This window comes from Notolabrus celidotus, chromosome 7 (genome assembly GCF_009762535.1).
Source record: "Notolabrus celidotus isolate fNotCel1 chromosome 7, fNotCel1.pri, whole genome shotgun sequence".
Classification (NCBI taxonomy): Eukaryota; Metazoa; Chordata; class Actinopteri; order Labriformes; family Labridae; genus Notolabrus; species Notolabrus celidotus.
The window spans coordinates 9,972,360-9,998,911 of record NC_048278.1 but is presented as its reverse complement, the minus strand read 5'-3'; the positions used below and the strand labels follow the sequence as shown (position 1 = coordinate 9,998,911).

Sequence of the window (26,552 nt, the reverse complement as noted above, 5' to 3'; positions counted from 1 at the left end):
CTGCAGTCATGACACTGCAGAGATCACAAACACTTATGTCTGTGTTAATCATTCCCACCTCTGACTGAGCGCTAACAGCAGAAACATCCACTTTACACATCAACACAACTTTAATTTTAAAGTGGTGTGTAAGGGGAAATTTAATGCTTCATTTTTTTATTGGGATAAGTTGTAAAACTTTTCAGGCGCTAAACACCTGTACAATTGTTTTTCTGATAAAGTCTGACCAGAGGTGAGTTTGTAAATAACCAAAAATGGTTACCCAACAGCAAATATAAAGCCTCAGGCAGACCACCTGACCACTGCCATCTTGGTTTTCTGGAGCCAGAAGTGACCATGGAAGAGGGGATGGAGAGTAGCTAGGGGTATTTTTCGTTTCAAAACAGTTTTGAAGTCCATATTAACAATGCAAAGCAATTCTTACCAATGTTTTAATTTTGGAATCTAATGAATGAAATGAAATGTACTTTATGGTCTTGACTTTTGGCTTTCTTCAAATACATCCAGCACTGCTACACCAGCGTAGTCTGAAACAATGACATAGAGGGAGGAATTTGCTTCAAAGTGCTTATTCTTTAAAATAGTGTCTGTCAGCTATTGTGAAGCGGTTGCCATCTGACATCAGTCTGATGAGCTGCACCTGTATGCTCAGCTCACAGGTGGTAGCTAATAAAGTTGGAGGTCTTCTGTGATATTTTAATTTTGTTCAACGCAAAGTACATATTACTTTTGACTTGTCAATCGAGCTGTCTGGTAGTTTTTTTGTGAAGTGAAATGTATACCACTGAAAAGCACTGTGGTGGTGTTAGCAGGAAGATATGGCCTCTCTTCCCATCCCAAAGGGACAACTTCACTCTCCAAGGGAGTTGTGTGAGTAAGTAACTCTTGAAAATTCAAGGGGTAAACTGTCCTGGAACGTTCTTTAAGTTTTTTCTGGAGGTGCATATGGGAGAAGAGCTTCTGGAAGTTTGCCTTACGATGGTGAGTTAACCCGAGTTTGAAAACAATCTAACACTTTAATCTGCAGTTATCACGCTTCTGCTGGGTAAAGAAAGGATCAGTGTTAAATATCAAGATTGGAAACACTGTTGTTAAAAAAAAATATATATATATATATGGCAAGCCGTTCAGGAAATAATATATTGAATGAAAGTCTGAATATATGGAATGAAGTCTGAATATATGGAATGAAACTCGATATATATGGAATGAAGTCTGAATATATGGAATGAAACTCGATATATATGGAATGAAAGTCTGAATATATGGAATGAAACTCGATATATATGGAATGAAACTCTGAATATATGGAATGAAAGTCTGAATATATGGAATGAAACTCGATATATATGGAATGAAACTCGATATATATGGAATGAAAGTCTGAATATATGGAATGAAACTTGATATATATGGAATGAAAGTCTGAATATATGGAATGAAACTTGATATATATGGAATGAAAGTCTGAATATATTGAATGAAACTCGATATATATGGAATGAAGTCTGAATATATGGAATGAAACTTGATATATATGGAATGAAGTCTGAATATATTGAATGAAAGCTTAAATAAGTACTCTGAACACCACTTCTAATCGTATTGTTTTATTGTCATCAAAGAGACTCATCTTTTATTAATGTCTCTCTGAAAATAACCTTTTGCACTTCTTTTTAGTGTTTCTGAGGGGACACATTTTCCTCTACCTCTGTAACCTGTGGTAATTTGGTCGTACTTTTTCATTACACTCACTCACTGTCAGATGATGCACACAGGTATGAGCTCCACCTGTTAACATTGAACAGGATGCTACATTATCACAAGTCATAACAAAAGTTAGCCAGCGAACTAGAGGACTGAACCACCTGAATAAAGAAGGGGCAATATCTTTAGCCTTTGTAGAAGTGTGTACAACCTGTGATATTTAATATTTTCGTATTTTCACTTGTTTACTACCCTCCTAAATGCTTCTGCAGCCCACTGCTTCGTGTTCCTCTCGTCTCTCTGTGCAGACGGTCCGATCATCACTTTTGGATGAAACCAACTTAATAGAGAGGAGGGGTGGGTTCCTTTTTCCTATACGGATTGACTTAACAGCACATGCATTACCCAAGGGGTTGATAACCCCTTCATTAATTAAAATTGCAGTGAAAACATCTCGTGCCTCCCTCATGGTTGCATTACTAAAAGCTACGTCTAACCGGAAAACAAAATCACACCCCTATGATCACACCCCAGAAAGACAAGATGGCGCAGGCCATACATGACGTGATTTTTCATTCCATATATTCCGAGTTTCATTCCATATATATCGAGTTTCATTCCATATATATCAAGTTTCATTCAATATATTCAGACTTCATTCCATATATATCGAGTTTCATTCCATATATATCGAGTTTCATTCAATATATTCAGACTTCATTCCATATATATCGAGTTTCATTCCATATATATCAAGTTTCATTCAATATATTCAGACTTCATTCCATATATATCGAGTTTCATTCAATATATTCAGACTTCATTCCATATATATCGAGTTTCATTCAATATATTTAGACTTCATTCCATATATATCGAGTTTCATTCAATATATTCAGACTTCATTCCATATATATCGAGTTTCATTCCATATATATCAAGTTTCATTCAATATATTCAGACTTCATTCCATATATATCGAGTTTCATTCAATATATTCAGAATTCATTCCATATATATCGAGTTTCATTCAATATATTCAGACTTCATTCCATATATATCAAGTTTCATTCCATATATATCAAGTTTCATTCCATATATTCAGACTTCATTCCATATATATCAAGTTTCATTCAATATATTCAGACTTCATTCCATATATATCAAGTTTCATTCCATATACTCAGACTTCATTCCATATATATCAAGTTTCATTCCATATATATCAAGTTTCATTCAATATATTCAGACTTCATTCCATATATATCGAGTTTCTTACCATATATATCAAGTTTCATTCAATATATTCAGACTTCATTCCATATATATCGAGTTTCATTCCATATATATCAAGTTTCATTCAATATATTCAGACTTCATTCCATATATATCGAGTTTCATTCCATATATATCAAGTTTCATTCAATATATTCAGACTTTCAATCCATATATTCAGACTTCATTCCATATATATCGAGTTTCATTCCATATATATCAAGTTTCATTCAATATATTCAGACTTTCAATCCATATATTCAGACTTCATTCCATATATATTAATTTCCTGAACGGCTTGCCATATATATATATATATATATATATATATATATATATATATATATATATATATATATATATATATATATATATATATATATAATAAAACATGACATTCTTTCAAGAGCACTTCAAGTGTCCCTACAACCAACTCCACCAGTTGCACTTTTTGGGGTACCTCCTCATGCGATGGTCCTCCCAAAAACTAAAACTGTTTTTATAGCCTTCCTCCCTTTATCGGCCAGACGTCAGATTTAATTTTGCTGGAATTCTGCCTCTCCTCCATCCTATGAGGGTTGGGTCAGGGATGCTCTTTACTTTAGAAGTGTTGAAAAGCTCAAACCTACTCTGTGAGGATCCACAAACCATTTTTTTTTAAATATGGCAGCCTTTCTTTGACCTTATAAAAACCCAGCAGTTCAAGGACGCACCTCAATAATGCTGGTTGCAGATTTTGAGGTTTTTTTCTTTTTCAATGGACTATTTCTTTATTTGAATCCTTTGAGGCTTTGAATTCCTTCTATAGCACGACACCTATATTCAAAGAAGAACATGTTCTGTTGGTCTCGTTGTAGATTATCATGTGGTCTGTTTGTTTGTTTTTTCTAAGTTTGTTTATGGTATTATAATAATACATATTATTATTTATTTATTTCTATTAATTAATTAATTAATTTTGTAATTATTATTTTTATTGTTTTTTTTTCACCTTTTCCATTTGTTTATCTTTTAGGCATTAACCTATTTATCTTATTGTAGTTTTACTATAATATATTTTCCTTTTTTATTTATTCATCTTTTATTTTAAATTATTATCATTTATTACTGTGTTTCATATATAGAAAACATCACTTGCTTTAATTGTTCACATTAAGCTTCTGTATGTAATATGTAAAAATTCAAATAAACAGATCTTTGAAAAAAAAAATAATAATAATACATAAAAAAATCCAAACATACTAATTAAGTAAAAACGTCTTCACATTTTGACAACACAACAGGTGAACTAAAAAATAGCTCCAGGGTCAGAAAACATAGATAACTATCAGCTGATCCCAGTCTCTTACACTTTTTCAATCAATTTTAATGTGCACAGTTTGTGTTATCAGTGTGTGTGTGTGTGTGTGTGTGTGTGTGTGTGTGTGTGTGTGTGTGTGTGTGTGTGTGTGTGTGTGTGTGTGTGTGTGTGTGTGTGTGTGTGTGTGTGTGTGTGTGTGTGTGTGTGTGTGTGTGATTGTTCAATAGGCCAGTGTAACCTTGTTATGTAAAGTTCAAACAGCTGTCTCTGAAAACAGGTGGTGGACAAAACAGAGAACTTTGATCAGACTGTAACCAGAAATGCTGCATTACACTCCTGCTGAACTGAAGAACACAGATTCTGATTGTGTTGTTGTGTGTATATGTCACACAACCCTATCTGACTCTGTACCAACAGTCTCCTCAAGTGGGGTCAATAAATGAGCGGCTGATCATTGCTAACTCACCCGAACATAGACAGTGACGACCCCTGCTGGATGAGTTTCAAACCATCGGATCCTGTTAGATTAGCAGATGAGTCTTTAAATGTTTTCATGTTTAGTCTTCTCTCCTCCTCTGAACATTTGGCTCCACTTATGTGATCTGAACTCTGACAGACTAACCAATCACAAGCCTCTGAGGCTGATATATGAAGTATACCACCTTGTTGGTGGTGGTTTTGTTTGCTTTTGTTGGTCATAAAGAGAAATCAGTTGAAATTTCAGACCTCAGATCTGCTTTGATGCTCTGCAGCTAGCTCATACGACCAGCTTAAAAAAAGGACTGTTGCCATAATTCTCATTTATGCTGTCTGAGCTTCTGTAGCTGTCACAAAAAGAAACAACTTGGGTTTAAAAACACAAAAAAAGTCAATAATGTTTTGATATGCAAAAAAAGATGGGGTTCTGAAAGTCTCCTTCAGTTAGTGGTTTTGCGGAGAGAGGTGAGGGGCCTTTACATTTCTGCCTCCAGGGAATCACTATAGCCTTACCTGTTCATGAATTCTTGCAAAGCTCAACTACACCACTACGTCCTTCATTAAACCTTGTGAAAGTGGCGACAGGAAAACTAGTATAAGCTGTGAGGGATCCTTTAATAAGCAGCAATTTTCTCCAACACTTTACAAAGACAATCCAAAGAGAATCAGAGGAACGTTAAAATAAACAGTGATCAATAACAGAGGACTTTAAAGGACACGACATGTTACATATTAAACTGATCACTCATCTATCTTTAATAGCAACATGAACACACAGAATACAATCCAGACCTGGACGGTTTGATGTCACAGAGCATCGTTGGACGGTTGCTGCCTGTTTGCATCACATGATGGTGTATGTTTCAGCATCTGCATCTCTAAGGCTTTGTATCTGTATCCATGAATCTTTGAATGTGTGAGTCTGTTTCTTTGTATCTCTGTTTCTAGCTGTCTCTGAATCTTTGTATCCTGATCTCTCTCTGTGTCTGTGTTTTTGACCCTTTTAAATCTCTGTCTCTTGACGTCTCCTTGTATTTGTGTCTCTGTGTTTGTCTTTTCCCATGTATTTTTATTTTTGAATACAGTTCCCACTTTGTATCTGTATCTGTATCTTCTTGTATCCAGGCCTCTTGGTTTTTCTATATCTTCGTGGTTATGTCTCTAAGTGTATCAGTCTCTTTGTATCACTCTCTTTAAGCCTCCATTTGTGTCTCTTTGTATCACGGCCCCTTTCTCCTTCTGTCTTCATGCACATCTGTCTTGTTTTGTATCTGTAGTTATTTCTTTTTGTATCTCTTTGTCTCTGCATCTTGTGTCTGTGTTTTGTCTTCTCTATGTATTGTGCAATCATCGCTGTGCATTGCATGTGTTGGATGAAGTTGATGAGGGAAGAGAAAGACTTGAAACCAGTTTTGAAATGTTACTACATAGAGATGTATCTTTTTATCTCTGGCTGTTTTCGAAACCCCCTGCTACATACTACCTATGAATGTAGTATGCAGTACGTACTGCATACTGCGTTAAAACTGCATATTATGTAGTATGACTGTTCTGTTGGATCTGTTTTGCAGTATGCTGGGCCAGGTGTTGCTGGATTTCCAGTTTTTGGAAAGCTGAAGTGAACAACGACCAAGCTGATAGCAAAACTGCTTCTTTAGCATTACTTATAATTTAAAAAGTTAATAAGTGGTTTACATGGAATTTAATCATTTTCACGGCACCTAAAAACTGAGTGACCCCCGATAAAAAAGAAGAAAAAAGAAAACGTGGAATGTTAGCGCTGTGCATTATGGGAAACCGTAGGCGAGGGAGAATGGTCCGCTGCATGCTGAGAAATATTCCAGAATTCAGTAAGACATCCAGGAAGTTTTGGTATAGGCCTACTGCAGATTTTGCTCTTGTTCACATACTACATACTGAGTTTTGGAATCAGTATGTTCTCCTAGTATCGTAGGCGGTTTCGGAAAAAAACCTGTGTCTTCTTGTTCACTGGTTTCTGGACAGTCTTGTTTGGGACATAGCTGCCAAAGGAATGAGGTGTTCTAAGTTCATGGATTGGTCCTTGTGTCTCTGTGTTTGTAGTCTCTTTGTGCCTGTGTGTCTTTGACTAACATGTTTGTACAGTGCACTTCCTGATGTCAGATTAAGCTGCAGTGGTTGGTTTCGATTTAATCTGATTTGTTTCTGTACACATGTCTAAGTATCTTTTTATCTGGGTATTTTTGTGTACCTCTGTCTCTGTATCCCTGTCTCTCTGTAGTTTTCTGTCTCTGTGTCTCTGCATCCTTGTATCTCTAAATTTCTGAGTCTCTGTGTCACAGTCACTTGTCACTGTGCAGCGCCTGGTGTCGGATGAGGTTACTGAGGAAGGAGAAGTTCTTGCCACACTTGGAGCAGTTGAAGCGTTTCTCTCCTGTGTGGACACTCTGGTGCACCTTCAAGTTGGTGGAGGTGGAGAACTGCTTCCCACAGTGAGGGCAGGGGTACGGTCTCTCCCCTGTGTGGACCATCTGGTGCCGCTTCATACTGCACACCTGTCCGAACCTCTTCCCACACTGGGGGCACTGATACGGCTTCTCGCCGGTGTGGGCTCGCTGGTGGCTGCGGAGCTTGCACTGGTGGGAGTAGCGGCGGGGGCAGAAGGGGCAGGCGAAGGGGAGGTGGGGCTGCTGGGATCCGGACTCTTGGTCCTGAGTGTTCGGTGCCTGAAAGATGAGGCTCTGATCAGAAAGGTGGTCCATCTGCTGGACTCCAGACCAGGAGTGCTGCTGCTGGGGTTCTGCTGACCCTGTATTAACAGCAGGGGTGTTGAAGCTAGAGATTCCCCACGTGGATTCACCTGGAGTCCTGTTGATCTGCAAACACAGCGGAGAAGGGTACTTAGACCTGGTCAGACCCTCTGCTCCATCACATCCACCTGCTCCAGATGACATCACACCGCTGCAGCCATCCTGTCTGGAGTCCACCACAACGACGTTGAACTCAGACTCTGTTCTGTCCTGGTTCTGTTCTCTGGGAGGTCTGTTAAAACCTGAACCCACAGGTAGTGACCTCACTGCACCTGTGAGCCTGAATGATGAACTTCCTGCGGCAGAGTCTGCTGGGTACGAAGAACAGGTGTCCCCTGTCCGTCTGCACTCCTCCCAGTCCAGGAGCGTGTGGGAGGGGCTGAGTTTCTCTGGGGGGTCACCTGATGAGAGAGAGAGAAGAAGATAACAAAATGTCTTTGTGTTTTTACTCTCATAAGATTCAACAGACAGATCTGAGGGCTTCTGCTCTAACAACCTACAGACATACGCGTTGTCCATGCAGTCATGGCTTGCCCTGGTCTCTGTGACCCAACTGCATCATCTATATCAGTGTTTTTCAACCTTTTTAGAGCTAAGGCACATTTTTTACATTAAGAAAATCCTGAGTCGCACCACCAAGCAAAAGTATTACAAAATGACACATTTACATTGACAACTTGAATTTACTGAATGTATTAATCTATTTATCTGAGAGAGGGATTTTGGCTACTTGTTTAACCGCATCAGGGCCGAGCATCTCATTTACAATGGCTTTACAGGCAGGTAGTATTAATGTCCCCCACAAAGTGTGAAGCATTTTTGATTTGGCTATGAGTTCAGCTACTAAGTAGCTAGCTTTGAGAGCTCTCGCACACACAGATGTAATATTTCTCATAAAAGTTGCCTTTTCCTCCTTGTTTTTTCGCAGGCCATCAAAATAGTCTGTGTTCTTGCTTTGAAGTGACGGGTGTTTCGTTTGGAGATGGCGTTTAAGCTTGCTTGGGACAATGGCACAGTGGTTACACTTTTTCCGCACACCAAGCATATCGGAGTCGGTGCAGCAGGATCCTCCATGAAAGTAATCCCACACGAAAGATAACTTTCACTGTATTGTGTTGAGCTCACCGTTTTTGCTTTCTTTTGAACACCACTCATATCACGCTCTTAATCAATTTCCCACGGCACACCTGACAATGTCTCACGGCACACTAGTGTGTCAAGGCACAGTTGTTGAAAATCACTGATCTATATGATTAAAAGTCCAGTTTTAGTCTGACTAACACAATAAATATAAATGTACTGAGCTTTTAACAGCATGTTTTGTATTGTTGAACACTTCATTTGACTTTAAGCTTTTGCACAAAGATAGACAGTAATATGATTATCATTGAGTATTCATCATTTTACATGCTTTTATCTCATCATGCCTGGACTATTGTTACAGTCTTTTTAGCAGCCTGCACAACAAATCCCTTGATCGTCTCCAGACTGTACAGAACTCAGCTGCCAGGGTTTTAACCAGAACCAAAAAATTCAACAACATCTCTCCTGTTTTAGCTTCCTTGCACTGGCTCCCTGTGTGTTTTAGAATTGATTTGAAGATTTTACTGATTACTTTTAAAGCCCTGCATGGTCTTGCTCCGAGCTATATAGCAGACCTTTTAATACCCTATGAGCGGACACGTACATTGAGATTATCGGGCAGAGGTTTATTGTGCATTCCAAATACTAAAATGAAAACATAAGGGGACAGAGCGTTCGCAGTGAGGAGTCCGACACTCTGGAACCAACTGCCCGAGGAGATCAGGTCTACTGAGTCAGTGAGCTCTTTTAAATCCCTTCTTAAAACATACTTTTATCGCAGAGCCTTCGGAATTTTATTTGACTTTATTTTATTTTAACCATCTTAAGAAATATATTTTAAAATAATTGTATTCCTTTAGAGTTCTTTTAGGGGAATTTTATGTCTTTTAAAGTGTGTTTTATTTTTTTATCTTGTCTTGAGTGTTTTTATTATCTGCCTGTTTTAATTTGCTGCCCATGTAAAGCACTTTGTAACCTGGTTTTGAAAGGTGCTCTACAAATAAAAATTATTATTATTATTATTATTATTATTATTATTATTATTATTATTATCATCAGCATGTCTGTTTTGTGATACAAGGCACCAGAGCTGAGGGGTTTATATATTTTCCAGTTCACTGTTAGTGTTAAGGATGTTAAAAATGGACGTCTCTGCTGTTTAAGGCTTTTAGGGCAGTTTGAAATGTGTGAATGTTTTTTTCTGCTACAGGAAATTATTTCATAAACAAACAGACAAATACCTGTCTCTTCCTTCATCTCTTCCTGCTCACTCTGATGGCCGCTGTGTGTGGGACGTCTCTGGGCCTGAAAGAGGAGGGAGGCGTTTAGAGGACACGAAGACGGGATGAGGCTCTCACACAGTTAGGATTGTTCCAGAGAGCAGATAACCTGTCTCTGTGTTCAGGACCTTCAACACACTGCATATTAAACGGCTCATATCACTAGAAATAACACAGTAAAATCAAACTGTTTGAAAAATATGATTTATTAGCATTTTAACACAACACTATTAGTACAAATCTACATTTAAATGTTCCTCTTTGGTGAGCTCAGAGCTACAGGGTAAAACATGATGAAAAGGATGAAGAGGGTGAGTGACAAAACTATGAAATCAGCCTGGACAGACTAAGGTGTTTCTTCTTCTATGAAATCAATTTAATCCACATCTTTAAACTCAGACTGCAACAAAACCACATGCTGCTCTAATACCAAAGGAGCATGTTGAATTTATTCCTACAGAACAGAAAGGGTTAATAATAGATTTAAATGTATAACATGAACTGAAAATAAAAGTGGGCGTGGTCACCATGACTCCACTCACTGGTTTATAGACTCCTGTTTGCCTTCACAGTCTGTGTAAAATGAGGGGTGACATAAAAGCTCCTGAAAGTGAAGCCAAATAATATAGAGCTCTGCAATATAGGTTGTAAAGCCCGCCCCCTCCATGTTAACAGATGGGACTTGGGTCAAACTATAAAAATCAAAATTTGCATCAAATACAAGTTTCTGAAAGATGGTTTCTGACAGTACAAGTTTGCTCTCATCACTCTGATTTATTTCCAACTGCTTATGTTTCTGACAACTTCAGATTGGATTATTTATTTGATGCTAATACATGGGGTATAACACCATGATTGACAGCTTTATTGACACTTAATCAGTGAGTCAAATTTCTGTTTAGTTAAGGGAAGGTGTGGGACATCAATGCCATGGCTCTACCAGCAGAGCTCTTCTTCATATACTCTGACTCCAAAAGATGTCACCACCACAAGACGTCAGAAAAATGTGGGCCTCACTTTTAGACAAAAAGGAGACGTAAAAAATACTAGCCGGGATGAGAAATATGCAACAACACAGTTACTCTGGTAATATTTGTTATACCTACTTCTGCTAAAAATAGTCTTTACATAAATCATACTTATCAAGGTGTCCTCTATTAAAATCAAATACTGAACAAGAGATTTTACAGGTTGCTATAACATCAGACCTGTTGTAAACACCTGTGGAGTTGCCCCCTGCTGGACATAAGAGAGATTGCAGGATTAAGGCCACTTTGGTGTTGACTTCACTTTAGAAACAAACAGGCTACCTACATCTCTTCTAAATACTCTGCAGTATGTCCTGATTTTGTCTTATGAGATTTCATAGAAAGAAAATTAAGAAAAAATTGTAACTCAGAAAAAGACTCCAAAATGTAACGATCCCAGAGAGGGGGCGTCCTTTAAAGCATGTTCTCATCAGTTTTCATGTAAACAAGGACTACATAAAGTCAGACACAATGGTAACAGGTGGAGGTGAGACTGTTGTTGACAGAATGTTCACAAAACCATAAATACAGTTTGCATTAATAAAAAGTAAAAAATAAAAAGAGACAGCATCTCTGATTCTTTTCGTGACTTTCTGACACTCTGGGGGAAATTTAAGGAAATCCTTAAATCCTGTAGAGTGATCATTACGATCCTGAGCAGACAAGATATTGTGTGCCTGTGTAAAAGCAGCCATGGTTGCGATTCCACTGAACATCATCTGTCATTATGTGCCGAAATTCTCCAGTAAACTTTGTTGATTCTGTGAAAGCTGTTTAAAGTGTATTTTTATGAGCGTTACACTGACACTGGTATTTAATGTGTAACATAAGCGCCCTCTGCTGGGCAGAATACAGGGGGTTGCCCCATGTTGTCATTAACTATTTCAGCTACAATAAATTAAGTCTATTTCTGTTGTATTTAATTTATCCATGTGGCATGTTCGAGAGAACCTCTGAGTTTAATATTAGACACCCTTCTGATGGAATGGATTTGCTGTGGAGCAACTGCAACTCACAGCGCTATGCTTTACTAGCTAGATCACAGCTAAGACATTAATCTCCATGGTGAAGCTACGCTATCCTGAAGTTAGCCAAATTGTGTATTTCTGGGGTGCCGATTGGCCTTGTGGCTTTTTTTTTTAAGTTATATTTTGGGGCTTTATTTATAGTACAGCTAAAGAGAGACAGGAAATGAGGGGAGTAGAGAGTGGGGAAGACATGCAGCAAATGGTCACGGCCGGGAGTTGAACCCGCAACCTCTGCGATGAAGGCTTTAGCCTCTGTATGTGAGGCGCTTAGACTGCTTGGCCACTAGCGCCCCTTGCCTTGTGGTTTAAACCCACACAATACATGGAGGCGGCAGTTGCAGCAGTCATTGGTTTGATTCCCAGTCTCGGCCTCTGCTGCATGTCTTCCTTTGCTCTCTCCTCCCCACTTTTCCTATCTGTCTTCAGTTGAACTACTTCATAAAAGGTACAAATGCAAGGAAAAAACAATTGCTTTCTGTGTTCAAATATCTTCTTTAGCTTAAAACTACTGCAAGACAAAACAAGATCACCTCTGTGGGACTTCCGGGGCTCAGTTGGAATCCTTCTTACAGATTCAACACAAAAATCCTACATTTTAGCACCTTAATGATAATGAACCAGTTTTATTTAAATGTTTATTCATCACTGAATACCTTTCATGTAATGACTCAAACTCTCAGATCTTTCCCTGACCAGGACAGTAGAACGTTTAGTTTACAATGAAAAAATAACAATAATAATGATAATTGCAACTCATTTTATTTATCAAATATACTTTTTTTCTGTTACTGTTTTTGAATCTTATTATGTGTTTTTCTCTTCCTGATCTTGTTTTATGGAACCCTCAGCTGCATGAAAGTTACTTTACAATTTAAGCTTTTATTGATATTATACCAATAGATTTGAGCCCAGGTATATGTAAACTTTTTGCCCCACTAACAAAGACTGTTTATAATCACTCAGGGTGATGATTGTATAGAGTCTGAAAACATCTGTTTGTGTGATATGCCAACTTTAATGCAATGCAACAGTAAAACTGTCTAAAATCCAGATTAAGGGTTAATGTTAGAAGGTATGAGTGAGGCTGTCATGTTGCAACAGTAAACTCATTCACTGGTAATGTATGAACTAGATAAAAACAAAAGTAGGGAGGAGGGGCAGTTTAACATGGACTACCAAATTATTGACAGAAGAGAAAAATTAAATTGTGAAACCTCTAAGATCAGCTGCCTGCAGGTGAACTTCTGCATTCATGCTTTTGGAGAGTTTTCCTGTTTTTTTTTAAATCAAAAATCTAAAGGATTGAAAATAAGTTTCATTTAGCTGTGACTCTGTCAAACTTGAAAAAGTCAAGGGGGAGTGATCACTTGAGCAACGATAATGTAGAGGTTTTCACTTTATATGTCTTTAGATCTGAGCCAGTGTCCAGATCTCCTTGTCGTTCAATTAAAAGACGAGATGGAAATCTAAAATATGAATCTGAGATCACTCAGAAATTAATTAACCCCTTCAATGTGTTTTAATATTATATAGGCTTCATTTGAATTTTTGCAAGTTTGATTACAACAGAACTTGAGTGATTGTTTTGGTGAAATAATCCTAAAATGTTTAAAATCACTCGCACTCCTTGATACTGCTCAGTAAACCAGACTGCTTGACTGGTGTGATTTTACACTCAGTGGCTCTCATTTATCAATATGGCGGAGAAACCAGTGCTCACGTGGGTGCAGAAATCATCGTACAACAGGGTTCACAAAACTGAATTTTCACGGTTCAGCCACAGAATTTAAATTATGACATAGAGGAACGCTTTACGGCAAAAAGGGAAACGTCTCTGAGCTGGAGATTGACACCATAGCAACAGAGGTAGAGAAACATAAATCTATGTTATTTGGCAGAGGCATTAAAGGGAGTCAGATGTACCACGTCTGGAAGAAAATCACTGCAGTCAACAGTGTGGGTGTGGAAAACCGGACTCCAGCTGAAGTTTAAACTAAACTTAAATTTATCAACTTCATTTCTGCATCTGTGATATGTAACATTTAGAGGCCTTAATATAATTAATTCTTTATATTCAGGTTAAAAAAAAAGTGGTCAGAGCTTGAAAAGGTCCCAGATTGGGGAGCGAGGGGCTGCACCTATCAGTTGTTGTTCATTACATTTTTAATGTATGTTCAGTACCTCCCTTTGAAGAATCACATAATGAGTTTACATTCTGTAGTTAACAGCAGCAGCCCCCTTTTCCTACAACAGGTTCTGAATTCTCAGTTAAACTGAAACTGGTGTTTGAGAATAAAACAAACTGAAAAAAATGACAAACATTTGGTTTTGGTTTTTCTGCTTCTCTTCAACCTCTTCCTGTTCCTCTGACAGTCTTCCAAAATAAAAGCCTGAGGAGATCAAAACAGTGTGCACTGTGTCTGCTCCTCCTCTTCCTCCTCTGAGGGTCTTTGGTAATCTGTGGAGTTCTAGTCCCAGCTCAATGCTGAATCTTCTGGTGCCTCTTCAGGTTGCTGGGGTGGGAGAAGCGTCGGCTGCAGATGGAGCAGCTGAAGGGTCTCTCCCCTGTGTGAACATTGTTATGAATGTCCAGCTGGCTCTGACACACAAAGCTCTTCCCGCAGAGCAAGCAGGTGTATGGTTTCTCCCGGGTGTGCCGCGCTGAATGTTTCTGCAGGTCTGACTCCAGAAAGAAACGCTTTGAGCAGCGGGTGCAGCCGAACGGACGCTGCATGGTGGCTGCGTGGTAGAAGGCTAGGTGGAGACCGGTGTGGTTGGGAATATTGAGGCTTGCCGGGCGACGCACAGACACGCAAGAGGAGCTGATGCTGGAGGCAGAGCTGTTGCTGGAGGCAAAGCCTCCTCTGAAGGGTCCTGATTCTGTCACCTGCCCAGCACGCTGCATCATGGGGGACGTAGTTTGTGGATGTCTGTGTCTCTGTTCTGATCCCTCCCCCTCTTTGTCTGATGACCCCCCTCCATCAATAACTATCACATCTAATAGGGACTCCTTCTCTCGCTTGTCATCTGTGACATTGTCACAGGAAACTGTCATGTCAGCCCCCCCTGCTCTGACATCACTTCCTGTTAGCAGGGAGCAGTGGGCGAGGTCAGAGCTCTCAGTCTCAGGTGTCCTGCTGACTACAAAGGTGACGACGTCAGATCCACTGACCTCCGTTTCACTGAGCCGTCTGCCATCGTCCTCCGAGGCGGTGGGGTGCGATGGGGGGGCCTGAGCATCTCCTCTTTTGATGCTTGCGTCTGATGGCCTCCCCTGTTGAGTGGGCGTGGTCTCCGTGGCTCCTTCCACCTTCACTATGAGCAGCTCCCCCTCCTCCTCAGGCTCTGCAGACTGAGACATACACTGATCAGAACCTGATCTGTGGTGAGCACACAGTGATCCTGTCAGCAGTTAGATCTTTATAACATACAAGAACAAACCTGCAGCTTATTACTCTATATTTAATGATATGCATTTGTTTGAAATGTCAGGACCACAGATCATGAGTGCTGTCCATTACAGTTTTTTTTATTTCATTCTCCATGACACAATAATGTGAAGACTTTAAAACCTGCCAGTAGCTTCTGTCTCCTTTTCTAGGTAACACAATGTGATACAAACTACTCTCATGACGTTAAATCTGTGTGTGCAGGATTGTAATTCTGCAGAAATAGACCTGTGTCATGTTGTGTTGTTGTCTGTGCAACCTGCTTTAATCACCTCGGTTTTAGTGGTGGTGACGACCTCCTGATCAGGATCCTGGTCCAGGATTATAGGGTGGGTCTTCTGCACAGACTGCTGCGCCCCTGGACCTCGGTTCAGAAACCTGGTCCTGCCCTGCAGAGAGGGGCCTGCCAGGACATGATAGGGAAACAATCAGATAGAATAATGTCCACGTACTCCGTGAACAAGAAGCAGCTGTGAGGGTGATTCGCTCATGGCTGGCTTTGGTCGATGGGAGTTTTTTAATGTACTTTTTATGACACAGCTGCTTGCTGCACATCTGTGCTGTCAGATTTTTGGAAAGAGAACATTTTCTGTTGTCATAATAAAATATTGTATTTGATTTCATCACCCAAATACAGCCTGGTTGATTTTTCTCATATAGAAATTCATGTTTTAGAAAATTGTCGCATTGTTTCTGCAAATTTAGACAACTCCATCTACATTTTTTTTCAAATGTAACGTATCAGTTGACTTTAAAAACTCTTTGTATACAATATTTGTATGGTATGTATTTTTGTCTCGTGTGATACTCCTGAACCTTACTGTTCTAATTGTATTCTATTGTTTCCTGTTTTCAGTCTCCTTGTTGAGTTAAGAAAACAAACCAACAAACAAACAAAGGATCCAGAGATGATCTAAAACAAAGAAACATCTTTAATACAACACATGATCATGATTGCAGATTTTATTGTTTTATAAGGGGATTATAACCACAACTTTTAGGCAAGTTCTACTGTTCAGTCTACAAAATAGCGGTATGGTAATTAACAGCAGAACTCAAGGTAATTAAGTGTTTACTCACACCCACTGGGGTTTAAATGTATAATGTCGTGCCAATGCATGCTTTCTAATGTCAGCAGCAGAGGATGTCTCCACAGTTTGTACAAATCTGTCTGTTTGAATAGAAGTCAATGAGAAACTTGTCTGCTTTCTCAGTTCATGTATTCCCTCATTAAAGATTTTCCTGGTGAGTTTATGGTCTCCATCTTCAGTTTTATGCCTTCTTCAGCACAACATGAATCTGGAACTTTTAAATGATGGTCCCATTTAGAGTCAAAGAGAACAGAGAGCTGGGGAGGCTTTAAACAGAGGATACCTGGGATTGACTGGTATCTACAGGGTTACAGTAAAAAACACACCCTGAGGAGTTTACTGAGTAAAACCTCTTTAAAGCCAGTTTTTAGCAGGTCGAATTATACGGAAGAGGATCAGGGCCAGTGAAAAGGAATAAAATAATAAGGTCAATTTTTTTTATTATTATTATTGTTCCGAGAAAAAAGTCAGACTTCTGAGAAAAGGTCAGAATTCTGAGAAACAGTCAGAATTCTGACCTTTTCTCAGAAGTCTGACGTTTTTCTCAGAATATAAATAATAATACAAAAAAATGTGACCTTTTTTTTTTCTAGTGGCCCTAATCCTCTTCCGTAAAAATACAACCCCTCTAAACTCCGTTAAATTTGTGTCTAACAAGTTTCTGCCTTTATCAGTTCTACCGGTGTCTCTGTTCATAGTTTCAGCCGGGCTTCGACGCCTCTTACCGGCCGCTGAGTCTCCTCTCTGTCGACTCAGGAGGCGGAACCCGGGGAAGCGGCCGTTGAATCCCTCCGCCGGCTTCACCCTCTCGGCTCGGTACCGGGCGACCTGCAGCTCCAGTAGTTTGATCTTCCTCCGCAAGCACTCGCTCTCTTTCTGACTGCGGGACATCTCCAGCTGAACCACCGCGTAGCCGTCATCCACAACCTTACAGATCTCCGCCACAGCCGCATTAGCCAGGACCTCCATGATGGAGGCGATCTGAGAGTGGAAATCCACGGCGGACGACATCTTTAAACACCCACTCCGTCCGGATTACGGTCCCCCCAAAAAAACAACACTGAGCGGGTTAAAATGGGAACAGTGTTATCTGAAATACATCAGGAGCAGCTTCCACTCAGGCACAACGAAGAAAAGTTAAACATCGATCGGAGTCTGTTTTGTTGTTATGATGGCTGCAGGAAGCTGTAGTCCGAGTCCGAATTATCAGCAATAATAGGATTAGTACAAACCACAGCGCCCCCATGCAGCCAGGAGGGGAACAATGTGGAATAATTTACCAGTTACTATAATTAAAGCACTCAGTAAAGCCAGTTTTACAGTTTTTCTCAGTCGCTGTGCTACATTTCTTGAATCATCCTCGACATTTGGAAAACAGTAAGTGCATTTCTCAAATCAATTCGTACAAATAGCAAAACATCATGGATTATCTGCAAAAGCCAGTTTCTTGCTCAAAATCCTTAGTTCATCTCTCAAAAGTAAATATCTGTGTCAATGAACATGTCAGTGCCATCAGAGTGACAAGTCTTTGTGTCATTGTGTACGGATAAGACAGTCAAATTGCTTAGTCATGTTGTTAATATAACAGTGTACTCTGGAGGGACGTTCTGATGTAAATTTTTGATGACAGTTATTGTAAATTGTAAGTTACACCTTAGTGTATGTGGCAGATTGATTGCAAGAGACTGGACAAGATTCACATTTACGTAAGTAAGTAAATGGTATATATATAAGTATATATATACTTGCCAGTTGATGGTTCATGAGATGCACCTTTGAGCTATTTCAGAAAACTGGTTGATCATTGGTTGACCTAATGCTTCACACATTTCCCTTCCATAGACAAAGATTCACCTGGGACCATTTTACCAATTCAGGACAGATTTTTTAAAAAGTCTGATGGAAATGTACAGAAATATGACTGACATATTCTGACAACATGTTCAACCATTTTGCATGGGAAGACTTATGCGATGAACTAATGCCTAAATGTTGTGGATGGTTAGACTATTCAACAGAGACCCATTATATTACATTTTGATCAACATGACAGAAGCAATTGATAATGTAGGAAACAGCAGAGAATTGTACATAATCATTTGCATGGATGTACCAAAGCATTTGCAACTTGTTCAAAGAATCATATTATTATCATATTATTTTAGTCTGTACATATTAGTCATGTCTATTTGTTGTTCCTTTGTATTTATAGCTGATGTCATTGTTATTATATTTTATTTGTATGTCTTATTCTTATGCCTTGTACAAAGAGAGCACAGTTTACCAAGTCAAATTCCTTGTGTGTTCAAGCATACCTGGCCAATAAAGCTGATTCTGATTCTGATTCTCTGATTCTGAGAAATGAGAAACTGCTTTTCTGATGTGCACAAGTGACGCAATGATGTGAAGATTGAACAAGTAGTTTTGAGAATTTCAATTCTGATCTGAGAAATGTACCAAAGTGACTGAAAAAAACTGTAAAAGACTCTTAAAGGAACACCTTAACAATAACCCTAACATTAATGAATTTTAGTGAACACTTAGGATAAATCTTGATTTGATGTGATGTTATGTTTGTAGTGGTATTTTCTGTTTTCCAATTTCATTTTATGTTTGTAGCTTTTCCTGTTTTTCTATTTTATTTCTATAGCATTCACAGTTTTCTTTATGTTTGGAGCATTTTCAGTTGTTGTATTTCCTGTTGTGCATTATTTTTCATGTTTGTAGCATTTTTTGGTTCTTGTGTTTCATGTTTGTAGTATTTCTGTTTTTGTACCACATGTTTATTTTGTATGTTATGTTTGTTTTATGTGGAGCCCAGGAAGAGCTGCTGCGTTAGTGGCAGCTAATGGGGAGCAGAATAAAAGAAAAAAAAAATAATAATAATAATAATTATAACAGCAATGATGATAATGTGAATATACAATAAAGTACAATATAGTTAATATAAGAGATGTATACACTGTACACTTCTATCTTATGAATCAATAGTAAGGTATGTTATTGCACAGAAAAAATTGCACCATGTTTTTATGATCCGACACAGTATGAAAGCTGACACAGAACGATTTAAATGTGAGAAGTTGAAATATGATAAGTTAACAGGTATACACGTAGTACAGGGTGTAACTGGATCTTAATTATCTTTTAGATAACAAAGCTGGCTTTCTGTGATTACCATTCAGTCTCTGTAGTGATAACAGGATACATTTCTGCCACATGACAGAAGTTAAACCTCTTTCTGTGCTTGCGCTTTTAACTCTGAAGATACCAGTTATGATCAATCAACATTAAGTTCAGATTTCAAACCAGAAATCAACTCAAACTAAATTGTTATGATGAGAAAGCAGAGTAAACAGCATTGTAAATGTTGCGAGCTGAATAGCTCAAACTAAACTGCAAATACTGGACTGTAGTAGTTCAATAATGTTGACATGACTGACATGATTTGATGCATGTAAGGTTTAGCTCACTCAGAGCGTCTAAAGTCTGAGATGATGTTAATGAACAACAATATCCTCTCTCAGCATGAATCTATTGCACTATTGCTCACGTTAAATGTGACGCAAATAAAAAATTTTGGGGGCGCTGGTGGCCTGGTGGTCTAAGCGCCCCATGTATAGAGGCTATAGTCCTTGTCGCAGAGGTCGCCGGCTTGACACCCGACCGGTCGACTATTTGCTGCATATCTTCCCCCGCTCTCTGCCCCCCACGTTTCCTGTCTCTCTTCAGCTGTCCTGTCAATAAAGGCAAAAAAGCCCAAAAATATGACTTAAAAAAAAAACTTTTTGGATTTAGTGTAAAATGTGTTGTTGTCAACATATTTTTTCCTTTTATTTAGTTTGTTTCTCTTCGTCTTCTGGTGATCACGTATAAAAAGTCCAGCAGGTGGTAGTGTGCTTATAATTGAAACCCTTGGCCTATAGCAAAAGAGCCAAGAATAATAAAAATGAAATTGCTGTAATTGCCTAACATTATGATCAGTAAGGCTTCTGTGGGTACAATTTCTTAAACAGAAATCAGTTACAAATATGATGAAGCTCATAAACCTATGACTTATTTAACTTCATATACCCTTTGTTAATCCTACATATACTCTTTGATGGTGATCTGTTAACTTCCAAAATCAATTGTAAAATTTGCACCAGTTATGTTCTAGTGTCACAAAAATTAAATAAAGGTACCAAAGAAAAAAGAGAAAAAAAAAACCCTTGAATATACCGGAAGTTGCTTCTAAGTGCTTGCTCGTGATGTCTCGCGATACTTGTGTGTAAGGTCAGTGTCACACGTGAAACCTGCTGCGGTCAGTCGGCGTTGCGGTGACCTGCGTGGAGGACCAGAAAAACACCGACAGTCTCCGGTTCTTTCCCACAAACAGCCCCCTGTGCGCAGTCAGACATGGTGAGAGGAAGCCGCAGCCGGACAGCAGCTCCAGCCAGGTACACACTTTTTTTTATCACCTTCAGGACTGCGAGTGTTTGAGAGTGTGTGTGGACCGTGCGGACCCTATGGTGCGAACTAAGTGCGCAGCCCATGTGCTCGTGTCATATTAAAATGACTACAGATGATGCTATTATTTATGTCTTCTATAATCAGACTTGTATAACTTCTGTAACTTTACACCTGACAGCACACACACTCTCACACACACGTAACTTATTTACATGCGCGTTGCGTCATCAGATACACAGAGAGCATGTCAGGTCTGGAGTGACCTCAAATCCTGTTATGGTCAGCTCACAGTCCAGACAGAGCTACATCCCTTCTAAAGGTGATTTCCTATTGACATGGAAGTATCCTTTGTAAAAAGTGTAATACAAACAATCGTTAGTAAGATAAAATCATGCAGAGAGAACAAATGGCTGTGATAAAAATAAGTAGTTTAGATTCTCTGTGGGCCTGGATACCTGTCTGCTATTATGATTTATTTTTTGTTCTGTTGAGCTTTGCAAACTATTCCCACACAAGTAGACATCAATACTAGCAAAATTAAACAAACAATACATCTTTTTGCTGTCCAAGATGATCAATCTATAACCCCAATTCCATACAAGTGGATCTTGCATGGGATTTTATGGTTTCAATAATTAATTTCAAATAGTACAAATCAAAATATTGAATGTTGAAATTATATATATGCCCATGTAACAGCAACAAGTTTCAAAGAGTGCACAGTATTGAGATTGAAATGTCCAATCTCGCCTGACATAGGATTTCGGCTACTCAGCAGATTGAGGTCTCCTTGATTGTATGTTTTTTTCATGATGTGCCAAATGTTTTCAGTAGGTGATAAAAGAGGACAGCATTCAGGCCAATTAAGCATCCAGACTCTCCTACTACGGAGCCATGCTGTTGTAAAACACGCAGAATGTGGTTTGGTAACATCTTGCTGAAATATCAAAGGTTGGCAGCATATACGGCTCCAAAATCAGTATTGTTCAGCATTTATTGTTCTTTCCAGATGTGTAATCTACCCATACCATGACACTTACACATCCTTGTACCATAACAGACGCCGGTTTTGGAACTGTGTGCTGAAGGCAAGCCGTATGGTCCCTCTCCTCTTTAGAGCAGGGGTTCCCAAACTTTTCATTTCCACGACCCCCAAAATATAGGTGCAAAGACTTGGGACCCCCTACGTCCTTAAGAGTGATTCAATGTGGCTTAATTTAGCTAATCTGCAGAAAATTAGCCTACCTATATGAGCATGTGGCCGTGTTTCCTGCACTGTTATGAATTAACTTACTGCTAATGATGCTTTTGATAATTAACTGTTCACCAACCCTAAACTTAGGAGGCATCTGGGAAATAAAAAGGCAGAAAACTGATTACATATTCTATATTCAAGGTTTATTTCAAGTTTAGCTACTATATTTGTTGATATTTTTTTACTTTAATGGGTCAAATCTAGTATTTTCAGATAATTAGAAAAAAATACATTCTGGCAGACATCTCCCAACCCCCCCATTTGTGTCTCGAGACCGTCCAGAGGGTCCCGACCCACACTTGGGAACCCCTGCTTTAGAGCACAGGCTGTCCATAATTTCCTAAAAGAGTGTTACATTTTGATCCACAGAATAGTTTTCCACTTTGTGTTCACAGACAAAGGTTTTTAGAATTGATTTGAGCTCATGCAGTGATTTCCACTACAGAGTCACATCTGATTTAATGCAGTACTGCTAGGGGGGAGACAAGACCCCTCTCCTTGGCATTGGGGTCATTTCACCCTGTTTGGATATTATTCTGCATAATGACCCACCCCCTATACATTGTCTCTCACGTGGTGAACCTCTTTGTGTCTTTACTTCTGAGAGACCCATCTCTCTGGACTCTGGACCTTTTTAGAAGCCTTATTTACTGAACTGCTGATAACTGATAACCTGAAGCAAGTTAACCCAATAAGTTGAGATAGGACTCCAGGTGTTTATTTTTAGCATTGCACAACTTTTTCAGTGCTACTATCAAACGAAAATGGAGTATATATTTTTGATAAAATAAGCAAATTTCCCTGTCTAGATTTGACATGTTATTTTTACACTATATTCAGGGGTTAAGGATTTGAAAACCTCAGAATCTTGTTATCAACATTTTACCTCAGCATCCCCATTTTTTTGTTGTGGTTATAAGAGCAGGGATAGAAATGAAAAAAGATATCACTATCTGTGTGACACACAAAAACCTAATACTAGATAATTTACTATTTTCAGCCAACCCGCCTACGCTCCTGCCCCTGCTCACCTCCTCCAGCCGCCCTGGCCCCAGCTGCCCCCCGTCCCAGGACCTGGGATCATGCTCAGATTGCAACTACAGCGGCGGGGGTGGCGGTTGGCTCTGCTGTGGGTCACGTAGTCGGCAAGCGCCCTCACCGGAGCATTCAGTGGGGGAGCAGCGCAGCAAGCAGCTCGGAGCCAGCCAAGCTGCTTACCAGGTAAGGAGGAGGAGGAGGATGTGTAGGAAGAGGAAAATGAGAGCGAGGAAGATGATCATGAGTAGGACGTTTTAGGGGAGGAGGGGAATGAGAGGGAGGAAGATTAGGGAAGGTGGAGAACGAAGACTGAGAAGGGAAAGAGGAGAAGGGAAATTAAAGGTACAAGGAGGAGTGGAGGAGGATTAATCGTGGCCTCAGATTAGGGTGGCTGGCTCTGCTAATTTAAACATTGCACATGAAACACTGAGACAGCATCTCATCTGGGGTGATCACTTTTCTAAAGACGATCATACAAAACTCACCTTTACTAATCCACTGGATTTGGTCTAAAGATCACCTCTGAACCAAACCATCAGGACAGCTAACAGAGCATGGTTTTGATTTTCAGCAAGGGAGTCTGTAACTGTATGAAGTTTGTGCAGACTCTGATTCTGTCTGCAGTAACCAGACTGTGATCTAATAAAAGCAGAAACAGAAGAGCTGATTAGTTTCTCTCAGTGTCATTCAATGTCAGATTCTCCAAAGTCACATTTATAAGATTTGTAGAGTGACAACTTTTTGCTTCTTCAATAGAAGTGATTGGAACTTCTGCTGATGTTCACCTCTGAAGTTTTCAGTGAAAATAGATATTATAATCTTAAACAAATCTGATTCTCGTTGAAAAAAGCAGCAGAGTTGACAGATATATTTCAGATTGGGGGACAAGTGAGGGTTGGGGTTTGGGTTTTTTTTAAGTTATATTTTTGCATGAGGACTATAGCATCTATACATGGGGCGCTTAGACCACTAGGCCACCAGCGCCCATCAACATTGTTTTAACACATAGAGTCGCTAAATTTAGCCAGGAATCAGACGCCATTGAAATAAACATTTAAATTAACAGTCAATACTCTTGGTACTCAAATGTAAAGCACACCCTGTTCTCAAATTGGACTATTTAAGATTGCAGTTCATAAAGATAAAATTATAAAATTAAGGACACTAAACAAGTGTGTTTCCTCTGCAGGAGCCCCCCCGCCCCCCCAGGCCCAGCAAGGCCCCTGTCACTTTGAGGTCAAACAGTTCCTAGACTGTGCCACCAACCAAAACGAGCTGAGTTTTTGCGAGGGCTTCAGTGAGGCGCTCAAACAGTGCAAGCACTCACACGGTGAGTACGACACACAGGGTCACATGACACTCAGATAATTATTATTTTAAATAGCTTAATTATCTTCTTAGCTAACTTAACTTCTTAGTGGTGCTGCTTCACATCACATCACTGTGAAATCTCCACAGTACTGACTGATGATACAAAACCATCACAATAGTGCTGTCGGTGTGATATTAACACCTTTTTGAGATATTTTGCAATAAGTTAACTATTAAAAAGACACTTGGTTTAAAGCATTATCATCTTTTTCAACTGCAGGTGAAGTCCCAAAGGGAAAACAAATCTACTTTGTGTTCTTATCAAGACCTTTAAAATTCTTTGTCCATTTATCTCACTTAAAATTACTTTTATCCACAAAGAAAATAACTTTCATGTATGTAAATATACATCTTGTATCCTATTAGAATATAGTTCCCTATTATAAGTATTTAGAAGGGTTTTTTTTCATATCAGAAATGATATGATAATGTTCGTTTGTTTTAGTAAATGTGTCAGCACCATCTATGGACAGAGGAAGCATCTCCTTTTAACGTGCCTAAAACAAAAAGTTATATATTTTTTCTAATAAAAACAATAATAACTCAACAAAACACTTAAAAAAATACTTATCTGTGTTAATACAATATCCCAATTCAAAATATGGCCAAAAAATGCTGTATTCATTTTTTTCTTCACCTCTTATTAAATGAATCACCTTGTAAAATAGACGACAACTGGAGTTGACTTTGAGGGCAAACAGCATAAAGGAAAAAAACAAAAAGATATAAATAGATATAAAATGCAGACATGCAATTCTGTAATCTACAACAGATTTAGTAACCAAATATTGCACTGAAAATCATAGAGATCAAGACAAGCACATTTTTATTCATTCAGACTGACTCAACAACAAGAACAACAATATTGTGTGCTGTACAATATTCTCTTTGAATAATATGTCCCATTGCATTTTTTTAAAGCAGGTTTGTGTTTGGGAAAATGTTTAATAAACCTCATCAAGTTGATTGATTTAAACAATACTTTTATTAATATAAACATTAATTGTGAAATAACAGATAAAAGTCATGCGCATGACTTTCTGATGTTTTCAGTCCTCATGTATAATTAGAGTGTTAATCAGCTCTGACATGTTGAACTGCTCTGAACTGCTCTGTCACATGAGAGCTGTGATATTAAAAAAAGTAGAATTATTTTATTCTGGAAATTAAAATCCTTATTAAAAATTTTTTTGCATTTAAGTCTATGGTTAGCCTATAGGTTATTTTGAAGGGGGAGGTAGCTGTCAGCTCTAAACATGGAGCATACCATGAGGTTATACTTTAGTAAAAGCTTAAGGAAAACTTTAACTCTGAAAGGATTATATAAAACTTAGTCTATTCTGAAGAGAGGCCATCTGATACCCAGCATCAAAACCTCATATTTCTTCTTTTTTTTTAAAACTCAGATGTGATCCTAATAAGCTTTCATAGATAAAGTATATGTATTACATATTTTTAAAAAAAATCATGTGTGCCATATTACATTTTGAAAGCTGTTGATTGCCTTATCTTTATGCACACTCGAGTTAAAAAGATAATAATGTGATTTATTATGTTAATGTTTTTGTTTATATTTCTGCAGGTGTGGCATCTCTGGTCTGAAGGTTTGAAGGGCATACATCAGGACACACATGCTGTTATTAATAATGATAACACTTTTATTTAAACTGCAAACATGATGTAGAAAGTAGATGTGAGAACACTGTACCTCAGGCTGTGATTGGTCCATTCTGTTTGATGGATGACTGTGACATGTATAAAATGTTTTTGCTAATGTACAGTGATGATGAACCTTTAATAAAAAGTCAATATGCACGTGTTGGTTCATTTATTCCTGTTTATTAACGACTGCATTGAAACAAAATCAAAGGCTGAAGTTTACCAGCAGAGGCGCTCCAGCTCAGGAAAAAAAAAACCCTTGACCCCAGC

At 38.7% G+C, this 26,552-nt stretch overlaps 2 protein-coding genes across 2 annotated transcripts; one reads left to right on the top strand and one right to left on the bottom strand.

Moving 5' to 3' along the window:
- Positions 1 to 5,355: 5,355 nt before the first annotated feature.
- Positions 5,356 to 17,886, bottom strand: LOC117816454 (zinc finger protein 354C-like). Its single transcript, XM_034688732.1, has 5 exons — positions 17,233 to 17,886; positions 15,689 to 15,819; positions 15,140 to 15,319; positions 9,873 to 9,936; positions 5,356 to 7,949 (listed from the first exon to the last, which is right to left on the bottom strand). Exons 1-5 carry the CDS (start codon positions 17,516 to 17,518, stop codon positions 7,081 to 7,083), a joined length of 1,530 nt encoding a protein of 509 aa, XP_034544623.1. The 5' UTR covers positions 17,519 to 17,886; the 3' UTR covers positions 5,356 to 7,080.
- Positions 17,887 to 20,905: 3,019 nt separating this feature from the next.
- Positions 20,906 to 26,438, top strand: chchd10 (coiled-coil-helix-coiled-coil-helix domain containing 10). Its single transcript, XM_034687297.1, is given in 6 exon segments — positions 20,906 to 20,946; positions 23,215 to 23,240; positions 23,243 to 23,361; positions 23,363 to 23,435; positions 24,445 to 24,582; positions 26,206 to 26,438. Coding segments are annotated over 6 exon segments (417 nt in total). The 3' UTR covers positions 26,226 to 26,438.
- Positions 26,439 to 26,552: the final 114 nt, after the last annotated feature.